This window comes from Panthera pardus, unplaced genomic scaffold (assembly GCF_024362965.1).
Source record: "Panthera pardus isolate Hobbes unplaced genomic scaffold, ASM2436296v1 HiC_scaffold_16, whole genome shotgun sequence".
Lineage (NCBI taxonomy): Eukaryota > Metazoa > Chordata > Mammalia > Carnivora > Felidae > Panthera > Panthera pardus.
In genome coordinates, this window is record NW_026526721.1 from 57,897,299 (window position 1) to 57,913,909 (window position 16,611).

The following is a 16,611-nucleotide window of genomic DNA, read 5'->3' on the forward strand; positions in this document are numbered from 1 at the left end:
AGCTCGATGAATCAGAACCCTCTGGGAGAGGCAGCCTATCTCTGGCAGCAAACCAGGGCTACATATCTGTAATTTCTCAGTGTAGGATTGATTCCAGCTAGGACTTGCTGGGTGGCTTGGAATCACATTAATCAGTAATTCCTTCACTTGTAACAAGAACAAGTCCATTCACTGAGAATGACAAGTTGTTCATTATGGCACTTTGGGGTTTCTAGTTAAACCTACAATGTTTGGAATAAGTAATGCTAACACAAACGTTGAAGCATTCACAACCCTAGATAAACAAATCTCTATCTTATTTATGTAAGTTAATGCTAAACGAACATAAAGCAACTCAGTCATCTCTACCTTATTAACGTGGATGGGAATACAAATCTAATCTAAAGATTTCCAAGAAATAAAACTAGTAAATTTAAAGTACCATAATGATTTGATTAACTTAACTGAATTAATTGGATGCTTTGACCTGTACAATGCCCTCCTTTGCTTTCTTTGTTCTGAAAGCAAATACTGAGGACCTCTGGATAATGATGCTAAGTTAGGCTTATATGATAGAGCAAACCTAATGAAATTAGTGGCTATTATCTTCCCTATGCTTAAAAGAAATTGCGCATAACACATGTTAGGTGCTTAGTCAGTAGTTGTTGAAAATTTAATGAATAATCTATAGCAAAAAACAGAAAAAAACAACGAAACCAGAAATCAGTTCTCCCAGCATATTTTAATTATATTTTATAGAATATTTATTTAAAGTTGACTGTAAAATTCATTCAGTATATATGTTTGATGGAAGATGAAGACATCTTTATTTGACTATTAAAACTTAGCCAAGAAGTCATTAAATTGATTATCTATGTACAAATAATGAGCAATATAGTTCATGATTTTAAAATACATCACAAACTTTTTTCACGACCATATGAATCTATTAAATGAAAATAAATCACTCTCTTTAGAGTGGATTTAAAGTTGACCCAAGGATCTGGATAAAGCTCTAGTGAGACGCTGTGTAAGAAAGCACTTGGTAAAGTGCTATGAAGCTTCTTATAAAGAACAGAGTCATCAGGGGGCGCCTGGGTGGCTCAGTCAGTTAAGAAACCATGACAGCTTAGGTCATGATCTCATGGTTCATGAGTTCAAGCCCCACATCCAGCTCTGTGCTGACAGTTGCTTCCGATTCTGTATCTCTCTCTCTCTCTCTGCCCCTCCCCTGCTGTCATACTATCTCTGTCTCAAAAATAAATAAACACTTAAACAAAAAGACAAAACAGACTCATCAGAATGGAAGATGAACTCAGGCTCTAGTTTAAGTACCAGGTCTGCTCCTTGCTGGCTGTGCACCTTTGGGAAAGTTATTTTAACCTTGTAAACTTTACTTTTCTCGTGTGTAAAATGGAAAAAAAAATAATACTATCTATCTCATGCATTTTTAGTGACTATTAAGTGAGCTAGTACACAAAAGCATTTTAGCCTAGTGGCCCTTTATAACAAGAACTCAATTGACATTGGCCATCATGATCTGCTTTTTCTTCATCATCATCATCATCATCATCAATCATCAGAGGTGGGAATTCCTGACTGCTCATCCTACAAAATGTCAAGATTGTCAAGGGTAAAAAAAAAAAAAAAAAGGAAAGGAAAGGGAAAACAAAAATAAGCAGAGATGCTACTAAATCACATTCGTATAATTTCATACCTGGTCTTTTCAGGCTTGTCCTCCTCAGATCAGTCCTCCAAGCTATTAAAGTGACCTATTCAGAACAGAAACTTGACCATATCACTCCTCTAATATCTAACACAGTTGTTTGGTACCTAGGAGGCAGCCCAGGGCCTTTGCTGTGGTGTCTGAGGAGAGTCTCTCAGAACTAAGCACCTGTTTGCCCCTTGAGCTCCAGTTCTGATCAGGCAGACCAGATCAGATCTAGCACATCAGGGAGATCTGGCTACCTCCTGGCCAGATCCTACTCCATTGTGTCTCAGTTAAGAAAACAAACAAACAAAACTGAGCAACTCAACTCAGACTTTGTAACCCCCTGGGAAGCTATGTGCTCACCCACTTGTCAAATTGCTTTATAAGAACACTACACTGTAAGCTCTGTATGGGTAGGGTCCCAGGGCTTACTATTATACTTGGCATTTTCTAAGGGCTCACTAGCTATTTCCAAAACAATGGCAGGATGAATAAATGAGTGAATATGCATCAGATAACCAGATGCAAAGTGTATAGATGCATAGAATTTCCAGAGCCAAGTACCCTTGTAGGGCTTGAAGAGGACAAGAACATAACATTCTTTTCCCAATCAAGTTTGAAAATGATGGAAAGGTGGACACGGGAAAGTCTGGCAGGGGATAAAATGTCATCTTTGTTACTGATAAAGCCATTAAAGAAGGGTGTGGCTTAGGTACACAACAACAGCAGACTTCTAAAACTGCACTCCATAATTAGACTTACCCACCGGTCACCACACAGCTCCCCATTAGAGGACTTGCCTCTGCACAACGTAGAATATGAAGAGGCAGACCAGAATGTGTAATTCTTAAGGTCAGCTGGCTTCCAACTACTATGCAGAGCCAGGTTATTTCCTGAACGTACCGCTGGGAGAGTTGCTCCTTCTCCTCCGAGTCAGTGAGTCAAGTAGGAGAGAGAGGCCTACAGGGTGACAGCAGCTCACATAACTTGGACTGGTAAACGTGGGACTGGTAAACATGGGGCTCTGCTCTGTTCCTGGACAGCCTCCTGGGCACTGATTGATTTATGTGCTGGCGATATTTTCCCACAAGTGATAGGAAAAGTCCATCACAAAGATACCCCTAAATTCTCATCTGTCAGTAGATTATCTGCTGACTTCCCTAATTCCTCTTTTTCAGTTGACCTGTGAACACAGATGGAATGACGTACTTAGATGAACTTCTTATCAAGATTTAAAAATTGTTTTGGCTTCTAAAAGATTATGACTCCTCTCTGACTCAATCATTTGAAATCTAGCAAATAGACATTGAGACCCCACCAAGTGCCAGTGCCACGAATATAAAGATGCACGCACCAGGGCGATCCTGTGGAATTTACAATCCAGTCAGCATCTACTGGGTCTCTTCTCTTAGGGAGAAAAAAGGGAGTTCCGTCATTTATGAGCTCAAAATGAACAGAGACAAATATTTGCAGTTTTTTTTTTCTAATGTTCAAATTTTTTCTGAGTGGTCAAATGACTGTTCACCCAGAATTTAAGACATTTCTCTTCTCCTATCACCAGCATTAATTAGAGCCAAGATATTCATGATAAAGATCATGGAAAGCCACTGGAGAGTCATTTATCTTCTCTCACTCTGTCCCTATTGCGCCATCTCACCAAGGCCTACAGTCGGCAAAGAGAGGAACAGGGTGAAAGCATGTAGATGGTTTGTTCATATTCATCACAACTGAAAAACAACTCATATGAGTGGGTGGATGCTTCTATCTCCCTGAATGAAGATATCATACTTACTCCTTTCTTATCCTGGATTTCTGTATCTTCCATTATTCTCTTGTTTAAAGAAGGAAAACACCTTGATGTCTTACATTTCTAAGAATCTCTATTTTATTTAACTAGATTCTGGAAGACTACCCACATTATTTCACTGGGCCTTAAACTTGCACTTTGGTCTGGTTTGTTTTTACCTCATTTTGTCTTTCGTATCACCAGACCAACAGAACCATTCGAAAGAAATGGGGGTTAGGTATGATTCCAGTTCCTAACAGATTCAGATTCAGAGTCTATTCCCACCTACAACTTTTTCAAACCATCATGGAGCCAAACTGTCATGGAGAAATTGGTAATTTTGTTCCCCCCAGCGGTAGTAAAGGATGCACAGAAAGCTACTAAAGTTTGGCAGAGGCCTCCACATCCTAGCATTGTTCCTGGTTTCAGAAAAGAAGCTTCTCTTCTTCCTCTGGTTCCTGTACGTCTACTAGATAGCAGGAAGTAATGATTTTCACTTTGGAATAGCTTGGCAGGGTATACTGCGGGAGGACAAGCAGGGAAACCAAGTCTGGCATTTCTGTTTGGGAAAGAAAGAAACTGACAAAGTTAAAGCAATCTAAATTCTTTGCTTGAAATGCTGTATTTTTTCTATTAATTTACGAGGTAGCATATACATTCATAGCAGTGATTTAAAATATACACATATATTTTATACAAATACATACACACTTCTTAGGTAAGTAATAGTCACTTGTTTCTAAATGTCATGAGTAAAGAGAATAGCAAAAAACGTGAACACATCCCAGAGTCTAAGAATATCATTGTCAGCATGAAGGGCAGTGAGATTTTAGGCAACTAATATACTCCCATGCCTTTCTTCTTGCTTTGTAAATAAAAAAGGAAAAGAAAAGAAAGACATCATGACAAGGTTTTTTGTTATCCCTATATCTGTTCAGAACCTACAGGAGACAGGATACATAAAAGGAAACTGACAACAGAATTACAAATATTTGGGGGACTTCGGCTGAGAGCTTTGCATATGCATTTCTAAAATTTCAAATGTATTATTTAATACTTCTCCAAGGCAATGTGTATTATATATTGAACAGACTTTAAAGGAGGCTTTTCATGTATTAAAAAAATTCATTAGTGTGCTTTGAGGATAATATTCACTTAATAAAATACACAATGTTTCTTTTGCCCAAAGCATTTTGAAGCCATGAAGGGAAATGAGATCTTCCCAGGAGCTATGATAAGCACATTTCTAGGGTCAGTAGGCTAGAAGGCGCCTTTTTGCAAAAATTTTCTTAGAGTCATCAATTTAAATCCATCTGGAGAAGCAGTCAGTAATCCTGTAATAAAACCCTGGCTCTACAACATACCGCTATAATACCTTGTGTGGAATCCATTCTTATAATATATTTACCCTACATTTAATACGTCCTAATACCTAGTATTGGTCAGGGCTAAATTTGAATAAATGCTGATTATTTTATATGAGAATGTGCAGGCAGGATATTTATTTCTGTCCATATATCTAGACAAATATACAGATAATATAGACGCTATGAATATAGATTTAAACATAGATATGAATATAGCTATAGATATATTCCAGGTTAAAAATGTAAATAAGTTCATGGTGGAGATAGATAAATTTATGAAGACGACTTTTACCTGTAGGAAGTTGTCCTACCTACCGACTTTCATATTAGGTCGGAAGGTCCAGAGTTAATTATTATGGCATCACATAAATGGCATGAGAATAAACAGGCTTTTGGGTAAACAGGCTGTGTCAAAAAGAGTTATTCCCTCCAGTGCTGGGACAGGCAGAAGTAGAAAAGATCTGTGGTGCTTGCCTCTGATGCTCTCAGCTGCAAGCCCCACCTGATCGTCCACATCTCCTGACTGGCCCTACCAGAACCAGATTCTAGAAGGCCTTCCCATGCACACCTTCGACGCTGCCAAAGATTACAACTCCAACCATGATTCAGCCCTTTATGCCAAAAACACATTAATCCACATTGAATCATCATCGATGGCCTGAACCTAATAGTCTTTTCAGACTTTACTGTTTCTGTGAATGATACTCTTTGCTCGTAATGGTATCAGATCTGTGAACTTAAAATGTGTTTTTCATGTTTTGATTAAAGAAAAAAAAGCAAGGAACAACAAAAAATCAAATTATACAAAGTTTTCAAAGTATCTATTTTAAGACCACTTCACTCCCACACCCTTCCAAAATTCCCAGTTTCCAGAGGAAAATAGCATTAATGTTAATGTTTTTTTCTTTCTTTTTTCTTTTTCTTTTTTTTTTTTTAAATTTTTTTTTTCAACGTTTTTTATTTATTTTTGGGACAGAGAGAGACAGAGCATGAACGGGGGAGGGGCAGAGAGAGAGGGAGACACAGAATCGGAAACAGGCTCCAGGCTCCGAGCCATCAGCCCAGAGCCTGATGCGGGGCTCGAACTCACGGACCGCGAGATCATGACCTGGCTGAAGTCGGACGCTTAACCGACTGCGCCACCCAGGCGCCCCAATGTTTTTTTCTTTCTGACACTCAGGCTTTTCTTCTGCTCTTAACAAAAATCAGATAGTATACATATATATAATATACATATATGTATATCTGTTTACAACATGCCCCTTTCACTTAAAGCTTATTCAGATCAGTTTATTCAGAGTTACTTCCTTCTCACATTATTCCGTTGTATAGACGTATCATACTTAACCGTTACCTGGCTGATGGTTATATTTAAGTACTTTTGCTGTCATTTCTTAATAAGGCATATTTTCAGAAGTGAGACCGCTGAATCATACATCGCCTATCCTATGTGAATAATTTTTAATAAATTCTGCCAAATTATTGGGATCCATTTTGGACTTCTTTTTCTTTATTCTAATCTTCTCCTTTATAGGCTCCAACTCAAAATCTATAGAAACATCTTTGGTAATATCATCCTCCCATTTAATCCTGGCCTGACATTCTCCTGGCTACGTTTTTTAGGTACTGTTTAGATACTAACATGCTTGGACACTGACTTCACTTCCTCACCGGTTTTTGCTTACCTGGTCTCCCATTCCATGCCTTGCAGCCATATTAATCTTCTCAAAAAGTTGCCTTATGCCTATCACATCTCTATAATCTTCCATGAGTCCCCATTACCTAAAAAAAAAAAAAAAAAAAAGAATCTTAACCGTGCATTCAAGATCCTTTGCAATCAGGCTTCAGTCTTTCTCATTTTGTCCTTATCTCTCTTATTTAAAAATTAGCACTGTGGCATCTAGAACTTTGACTTAAAATTTAGTATAGCTGACAGCAAAATGTATGTTCTTACTATCACATCATGCTTCAATTCAATTCAATAAGTATTTTTTGGCATATACTCCATGCCACACACTCTATTAGGTGCTATAGAGGATTAGCATTTAAAAAATAATGACGCACGATTGACATTTAATCCTGGTGCTTGCCTCCTTGGCAGCAACTGTGCTCTGCGCTATGTGACCTTGCCTCTGGCAACATATAGGAGGTTAAAACAAATGTAGGCACCTATCCTGCCTGTCTGTTGCTACCTAACAAGCCATCCCAAAACTCAATGGCTTAAAACAATGACAACACTTATGTGGCTCACACATCGGCAATTTATGTAAAGCTCAGAGGAGATAACTTGTTTCTGCACTGCTCTGCTCAGCATCAGCTATGGTAGCTTAAAGGCCAGGACTGCGAATCATCTGAAATCTTGTCCACTCACCAGTCTGGAGGTTGGTACTGGCTGTCAGCTGGGTCCTCGGTGGGGACCATAACCTGGGACACTTTCACATAGCAACTCTGTGAGGTCTTTCCCCTTCCTTGGTTTCCAAGCGTAAGCACCCCCAAAGGGCCAGGCATAGTTGTTTTGCCTGTTAGGACGTAGCCTCTGAAAGCACATGATATCACTTCCACTGCAGATACAAGCCCACCTAGATCCAAAGGGAGGAGGTATAGACTCCATCTCATGAAGGACTGTCAATGTCACATTGCAAGAAGGTGTCACGTTGCATGTTTGGTGGTGTTGCCATCCTTAGAATACAATCTGACACACCACCTATAGATGTGCCTGTGACCTGTCATGGGAAAATAATTCAGGACAACCAAACTCCCTTTCAAGTAAATATAGCTTGAGAACAATTTAGACAATGAATATAGCTGATGGAGATTAATCTGGAAGAACATAACAAAGAAAGAGGAGGAGGGCATGATGAAGCATGTGTTCACTGAAGTTATGGGGCCATAGAAACCGAGAGTAAGAACCCAGGTTCTGTTCATTTTTATACATACATATCCCTACCAGGGCATAGTACCAAACACGTAATAGATGCTCAGATATGTCGTAGGAAGAAATATGTGAATGACTGGAAAGGGAGAAAACAAAAGGAGGGGTAAATTTGGAGGGGGAAAGATGAGATTCTATTAGAATTATATCGACTTTGAGGTTCCAGTAATAGCCCCCCACTGAGATGTCTGGCAAGCAGTTAGTGAGTGGGTCTGTGGCCCAGAAGAGAGAACAAGAGTTGGGGAAAGGGTTTAGTAAGGCGTGGACAAGGTGAAGCTTCGACTAGATGAGACTGCCAAGAAGGAGCGTGGAGGAGCAGAGGAAGTAGAGGAAGAGCAATGACTAATGCTCAAACAAAATAAGACTGGTTAATACTATCAACTCAGAGTCCGAACACCTGGATTCAATGTCTGTAATACCTGATTCACCACTTAGTAACTGTGTGTTTTCTTAGGTTTAGCTACTTAATCTCTCTTTACATCGATATCCTGTCATAACATCGTTATAATAATAAAACCTACTCCATAGGGCTATGGATTAATGATATAGGGCCCGAAAAGTACTTTGAACAGAGCCTAGCATTCAGGAAGTAATCAATGCATACCAATTCTATAACTACTTTTATTTTTTTTAACATCTAAGGTTTAGGAATGAGCAGAGGACGAGACAGAGACTAGTATTGAGAACGAAGGCCCTATGAAACCTTGTATAATAGTCCTGATAAGTGGCTGCAAGTTGTATGCATTAGTGAGTTGACAAACATCAGAGGTGCTGATTTTGTTAATAAAAAAGGGGGTGACACGGTGAGTTGTATTTTCTCTCCCAACATTTCATAAAGCTTGTGCTTTTTGGGATTGGTATAGTAATGTGCTGTGTCAAAAAAAAAAAAAAAAGTGTATTCTATAGTCAAATAAGTTTGAGAAATGTTGCAGTAAACAAAATTAAGTAGATGTTTCCTTAAATGCATATGCTAATATGAGCCACAGTGTGCTAAGAAGGGGCTAGGGAGAGCATTATTTCCCAGACTCTTGTAAGTTTTTTTAGGGATCTTTCTGCAAAACGTGTGTGTAAAACACAACTTCTCAATGCTAGTCAAGGAAGAATCTCTTGAGAAATTTCTTTAAAAAATATGTATTACTGGATTTATTCCACAGATTCTGATTCAAAAGTCTGGACTGGTATTAAGGAATCTGTATTTTTTAATCTTCCCTGGTGTGGCCTTGTCTCTAGGCAACCAGAAAGTGGAATTTTGCCCCTCCCATAATCCATCTCTTTCCAACCTTTTCTGAGATAACACGGCTCCTACAAAGAACCGTAGGGGAAAAAAAAAAAAAAAAAAAAAAGGTGTGTGTGGTGGGGGGGTTATTCTGCCACCAAGGAGATAAGAAAATAGAACATCAACATTCAAGAATACTTCCGCTGAGTTAGCCTCAAGAAGCATGGATCCCAGGCACTAAAAGAAATCTAGAATTTGCCACAAAAACCTGGCAACTCTCCATGTGATCATTCACACTGGCTCCAGAAACCTGTCTGGACTCCAGAAATAAGGTGCTCTGTCTCTCCCCCACTCATTTTCTTTCTCTTTTTCTCTTTCTCTCTCTCTCTCTCTCTCTCTCAAAATGAATAAACATTAAAAAGAAAAAACAGAAATAAGGAAATCCAATAATGTATCTGGGTAGGTTAATGAGCACAAAGATTCATCAAACACACATACCATGATGGTTACCTATGTATCTGTTATACTTTTAAAAGCCTTCAGATAATTGAATGAAAGCTAATGATATGATGCCAGAAAAAATATAGTTATGGAAAAGTAGTTGTAGGCTCTACATGTAAAGAAATTTGAACTATCATTCCATGAAATTAGTGGTAATCGAACAGATTTCCAAAAATTCCCAACAGAACTTTGAAGCAAATTCAGACTAGAATTTTTTTTTTTTTTTTTTTTTTTTTAGCTTGCTTAGAACCCATATCTAACACAATGGGGACAGTTGTATTCTTTGTGTGCTTGTATAAAATTTAATCTAAGAATAGGCTCCTTACCTGAGATTTACTTAGAGATCAGACCTGAGAATATACAACCTAAGAGACCTTGTCTTAGAACCATTTGGAAAGAAGACATTTTTTTTTTCCCGTGAATATTCTATCTAGGAAGAATTCAGCAAAGAGTGAATGATTTAACATATTTCCACATTCATATTCTATTTCAAAACTTTTATAGTAAAAATAAGAGAAGATAAAAGCCATGGCATCATTTCCAAGCTTCTCTCTACACATTCAAGCAATTATTCATTTTCTATGTCTGGCAGGATAGTTTGGGCTGTGGTCAGTCTTGGCCTTTTCTGATACCCCTGGTGTAGAGGGGCGGGAGTGAGGGTAAATTAAGAAAGGCCACCCATGCTACACTTTTACAGGGTGGAAAAAAGACTAAAGAGATACAACCACTAAGTGCAGGACATGATCCTAGATTAGCTCCTATAAAGGATATTGTTGGGGGTGCCTGGGTGGCTCAGTCGGTTAAGCATCTGACTCCAGCTCAGGTCATGATCTCACAGTTCATGAGCTCAAGCCCTGCTTCTCTCTCTCTGCTCCTCATGAGATTCTCTCTCTCTGCACCCTCACTCACTTGCGCCCCCTCTGTCTCTCAGAAAAAAAAAAAAGATACTGTTGGGACAATTAATTAAACTTAAAAGAAGTTAGTGAATTCAATGGTAGTGTCAATGATGATTTCCTGATTTTGATCCTTATATTGTGAGTTTCTGGAGAATGTCCTTGTTTGATGAGTTACATCACTAAACTATTCAGTAATGCCGGGCACCGTATTCAAAACTTACTTCCAAATGGTTCCAGGAAAAATATTTGTTGTGTTATTCTTGCAGCTTTTTAAAAAAATTCATTTTATTTTATTACTTTTTAAAATTTCATTTAAATCCAAGTTAGTTAACATATAGTGTAAAAATGGTTTCAGGAATAGAATGTAGTGATTCATCGCTTACATATGACACCCAGTGCTCATCCCAACAAGTCCCCTCCTTAATGCGCATCACCCATTTAGCCCATCCCCCCACCCAACACCCCTCCAGCAACCCCTCAGTTTGTTCTCTATATTTAAGAGAATGGTTTGCCTCCCTCTCTCTTTTTATCTTATTTTTCCTTCCTTTCCCTTACGTTCATCTGTTTTGTTTCTTAAATTCCACATAAGAGTGAAATCATCTGATATTTATCTTTCTCTGACTGACTTCTTTTAGCATAATACATTCTAGTTCCATCCACATTTTTGCAAATGGCAACACTTTTTGATCACTAATATTCCATTGTGTGTATGTGTATATATATATACGACATCTTCTTTATCTATTGTCAGTTGGTGGACATTTGGGCTCTTTCCATACTTTGGCTATTGTTGATAGTGCTGCTATAAAAATTGGGGTGCGTGTGCCCCTTCAAATCAGCACTTTTGTATTCTCTGGATAAATACCTAGTAGTGCAATTGCTGGGTTGTAGGGGAGTTCTATTTTTAATTTTTTGAGGAACTTCCATACTGCTCCAGAGTAGTTGCACCAGTTTGCATTCCCATTTTGCAGCTTTTCTGAAGGTTGAAGTTATTCTAACTATAACAAAACTAAAATTGGCCCTAGTAAATTAGCATTTATTTTATTGTTTGTGTTAGTTTATGGTTGATTTCCTCAGGTTCTCTGAGTAAGCTGTCATATCATTGGAAAACAGTTTTAGCTCTTTTCCAATTCCTGTGTCTCTTATTGTTCTGCCCTTTTACATTGTATTGGCTAATGCCTCTAGAACAATATTCAACAGTAGTACAGATGGTAAGCATTCTTGACTCTTTCCTAATCTTAGTGGAACTATCTCTAGTATTTCTCACTAAGCACAATGCTGATTTTAGGACCAAGGTATTCTGTTTAGGAAATATGCATCGATTCTTATTTTCTTGAGTGTTTTTATCAGGAATCTTTTGTCAAAAGCTTTTTTTTTTTTTTTCCTATAGGGGATAATCACATAATTATTCCACTTACATCTACTGATGTGGAATTTTATATTACTAGATTTCTTAATTCCCAATCATCCTTGCATTTCTGAAATAAATCCCACTTGATCATGGTATGTTTTCTTAATGTGGTGTTGGATTTTGTTTTCTAATATTTAATCAGTATTTTTGCATTGATATTGGATGATTGCTTCTGAATATATCTAGATATTTATAATCATGTTTCTCCTTACTGCTTCTAGGAGAGCAATCTCCATGAAAAGGAGCTTGGTGACAACAGAAAGGATGTGGGAGGTGGGGTAATGGAGAGATGGAGAGACTTCAGAGTCACCTGGACCTTTTGAAGGTTGCTGGTCCCCTCTGCAAACTGACTTGGTGACCTTGGAAAAGTTATTCTTTCTCTTCTTCCTTTTATTTTCTCATCCGTCACGTAGGAGAACCCACCATAAGAAGTTAGGTGATGACGAAATGTTGTCTATAAAAATTTCAGTACGATGTCTGGCACAATGGAAGCCCACATAAGCATTGGGATATTTTATTACAAATAAATATTTTCCTTCTGCTGATCCTCACATTATTTTTAAAAAAAGTGGTATTGGTGAACAGTTGCCATATTTCCTCAGGAGGTACTTAGTGTCTCAGTTTAAATGGTCCCCAGAATTTTGCTAGGATTACTGAGCACAGAGGAGATTAAGCAGACCAGTTTCAGTGAACCAGGTTTGTATTTTGTCTCTGCTTTTACAGTTCACCCTTTCTGCTCTGGAGGTCTGCATGTGAGTAATAAGCACTTGATGAGTGCCAAGTGGGGACAAGAGGGAGGACAGTGAAAGGAATGGAGAAAGAAGATAAAATTTCTTGAACCCCTACTCCACTGCAAAGGCCATTGTAGGTATATGTGCAGTTAAATAGGTGAGGAAAGCTGAAAGGTAGCATCAAGACCTCAAAACCTGAGAGAACCATCTTGAGAAGCAACTTGGTAGGAGCATTGCTTCTCTAAGAGTTAAGATTAGCCTCTGTTCTTCTCATTCACAATTTCTCTGGATAGAGGAGAATGAAGAGACACCTTCTCTCTGGGTGGAGCTCTTGGCTACTTTATCTCTTAATCAGTGTCCTGAACAGCAGGAAATCGCTCTGTACAAGGTAGCAGTCCTGCTTCTAAGGCCCCTGGGTGCGAAGGAGGTAAAGAGAGTGCTAATTTATTGAGGTATGTATTCTGTAACTCTTTATTAGTGTTGCATTTATTTTACAACCCTTACTTGGGATGGCAGAAACGAAGACACTCTGAACTACTCTAAGGTTGGTAGAGTGCTCCCATAAAATGTCATGGCTGGGCCAGTGAAAAGAGGCTGGCCTAAAGACATTGGCATTTGTGCTAAACCCAGAAAGTTGAAGCTAAATGGGACAGCAAAATTTGTGGGAAGTAGCGTAGTGCACGTATTTAAGAAACAGGCTCCTCCTGTTGGGATGAGCACTGGGTGTTGTGTGGAAACCAATATGACAAGAAATTTCATATAACAAAAAAAAAGAAAAAAGAAAAAAGAAATAGGCTCCAGGTGGACACAGACACAGGTCTATATATCTTGTCTCTGTCTCTTTCTTGTTATTAACCTTGAACAAGTTCCTCACATTTTCTGAACTTTATTGTCTGCACAACAAGGAAAAAGTACCTAATACACATGTGTTTGTGGCAAAGATTAAAGGAGATAATGTAGGTAAAACACTTAGCACAGTGCCCAGCTTGTGAATCCTCAAACATAATGGCTATTATTATCATTATTATCTGGTCTTCAACAGTGTTCTTTCATCCATGCCTCTGTCCATAGTCTTTTCCTTAGACCTCAAGCTTCATTTTTGAAAACAACTTACTGAGATGTAATTCCCATACCAGAGTATACATCCATTTGAAGTACAGATACCAATGGTTTTTAATGTATCTGCAGAATTTTCCACAACCCAATTTTACAACATCTCCATCAACCCCAGAAGGAAACCCCATACCCATTAGCGGTCATATCCTATCGCTCTTCCACCTCTCCCCCACACCCAGCTCTAGGCAACTGCCAATCTACTTTTTGTCTTTATAGACTTGTTTCTTCAGGATACTTTATATAAATAGAATCATATATGATGTGATGTGACTTGCTTTTCTCACTTAGCATAATATTTTCAAGGGTTGTCTACATTGGAGCATCCTTTACTTTTCGCTGCCAAATAATATCCCATTACACAGATATACCACATTTTCTTTAACCATTCACCCATTGAAGGACATAAGGGTTGTTTCCACTTTTTGGCTCTTAGGAAAAATGAAGGTATGAACATTAGTATTCAAGTTATATGTGAATGTACGTTTTCATTTCTTTTGGGTATATACCTATGAGTGGAATCCTGGATCTTGTGGTAGCTCTATGGTTAACCGTTTGAGGAATCACCACATCGTTTTCCAAAGTGGCAATTTCCATTCCCCCAAGCCCTTACAAGTATCCTCTCCAACAACTTGTTATCTGTCTCTTTCATCATAGACACCCCAGGGGGTATGAAGCGATATCACATTGTGGTATTAATGTGATTTTCCCTGAGGGTTAATGATGTTCAGCATCTTTTCACCTGCTTATTGGCATTTGTATATATTCAAATCCTGTGACCATTTTGAATTTTAAGAGTCATTTCATATTCCAGATACAGGTCCCTTATCAGATGTATGATTTGCAAATATTTTCTCCCATTCTGTAGGTTGTCTTTTCCCTTTCTTGATGGTATTACTTGTGGCACAAATGCTTTTCAAGCTTCTTTTTAATACAACTTATGGAAGACTATATTTCTGCATTTATCTCCTACAAAATGTTCAAGCTGGTGGACTTTTTTTTTTTAAGTTTTTAAAAAAAATTATTTTTCAAAGTTTATTATTGAGAGACAGAGAGAGACAGACCTTGAGCCGGGGAAGGGCAGAGAGAGGGAGACACAGAATCGGAACCAGGCTCCAGGCTCCGAGCTGTCAGCACAGAACCCCACGCGGGGCTCGAACTCACGAACTGCGGGATCATGACCTGAGCCAAAGTCGGACGGACGCTCAACCAACTGAGCCACCCAGGCACCCCAAAGCTGGTGGACTTTCAATGGGAGAGTTGACCTTGTCTTTCACTGACAACCATGAGGCACACAGCCTGTAAAAATCCACTACTCTTACTGCTTCCTGACACACAGTCATTGATCCATGTAGGCATCTATCCTCATCACCTTTCCCCTATGTAGTCTTTTGAAAGGAGGAGCACTTCTAGCCAAGGCCAAACCTCCAACTGGGCTCTTGACCCAATTCTCACCCTTTCTCCTATGACCCTGATCCATCACTTAATTCTTCTCTTCTAGATCTTCACCTTTTCCCTCTCTATCTTCCCTCAGCTTCTGAACCAGCTTAGCTTGCTCCCTCCTGTTTTGAGAAAAAGCAAAACCTCTCATGACCTGACCCTTCCAATTTCCAACTCCAACCATGATCTCTACCTCACACTTTATTTGGATGCTCTGCTGACATATTCTAAATCAACATATCCAAAATTGAATTCCCTTCCTTGCTTTCCATCTGTTCCACTTCCTGTATTTCCATTCTTGGATAATGGCACATTATCTATCAGCTACCAAATCACACCAGACTCTCCCCTTACCCACCTGCCAGTACCAGTAAATTATCTTGAGTTCTCTTGGGCTGATGAGTTATCTATCTCTATCTCTGTCCTTGTGCCTATGCCTATTTCTGTATCTACAAATATATCACAGTTTGAACCTTATTATCGTAAACAAATGCTCTACTTTATTTTCTTAACGTGTCTCCCTGGAAATATTGTATAGACCTCTAACTGTCTTTCTGCTTCTAGTTCTACCACCATTAAAATCCATCCTCCTTAATAGATTAAGAACAATTTAAACAAAACCTGATACTTTTTTGGCATCTGAATGGTAGATGAGGATTGTTACCTTAAAAGGTAGCATGCATTACTGGTTATGTGATTTTGATAACTCTCTTCTTCTTCCTGAGCCTTAGGTCTCTCATCTGTAAAATGGGAATGGTAATACTTAGTCTTAGAGTCATTGTGAAAATTAGATGAGGAATATTTGGCATAGCAGATACACAACAGATGAGATCCCTCTTATGGCCGTGGGACCACATCATCTCCTGGGGCATCCCTGAGTCTGCAGAGAAATCTAGACACATACAAGAGCTGAGAAAGGCCTGACTTAGGAGCTCTTTGGAAAGCTCTTAAGAGCAAAGATACTGACTTCCTTTTCTATAATATGAGATTTTATAAAAAGTAAAAGAAATAATAAAGACAAAGAACCTAACAGGATGACTGACAGAGCATGGGATGAAAAATATAATATAAAGTAACATCAAACTCCAGGTCAAAACAACAATGTTGAGAAACTGGTTCTTCTGTCCAAGTATTGACCCTTACTTGTTTGCTGGCATCTGTTGTGGTTTTTTTTTTTTGTATTTGTTTTTGTTTTTTAATATGTAACAATTCTACCAAAAATGTACTTTTGTTGGTAGTGGTTAGTGGCGATGGTGTTGAAATTTGTCTTTCTAAAGGATAGTCAGCAGTGGGATTATAGGATGATCCAAGATGTCTGTTTTTCAAATTCAACAGCAGTTAGTGTTCCCCAAGTGTTAGCTCTGTTGATCTTCAGTTCTCCAAGGTCACCTTGGCTTCCCAGTCATGGTACTTTTCTTTTCTCAGTTTCTCCTTTGAGATTTAGAAGAAGATCCTGATGGAGGAGGATTATACCCAGAGAGAGGAGCCCAAGCAAGAGGGAACTGGTGACGTGCGAATCGGTAAGAAG

At 38.6% G+C, this 16,611-nt stretch overlaps 1 protein-coding gene across 1 annotated transcript in view; it reads left to right on the forward strand.

The window, feature by feature from the left end:
- The window catches only part of PHLDB2 (pleckstrin homology like domain family B member 2), a 229,566-nt gene that overhangs the window by 90,952 nt on the left and 122,003 nt on the right, over window positions 1–16,611 (forward strand). The window contains exon 2 of the mRNA XM_019448307.2: window positions 16,509–16,603. Coding sequence (XP_019303852.2) covers window positions 16,540–16,603 — 64 coding nt within the window. The 5' untranslated portion in view covers window positions 16,509–16,539. The remainder of the gene's footprint in view (window positions 1–16,508; window positions 16,604–16,611) is intronic.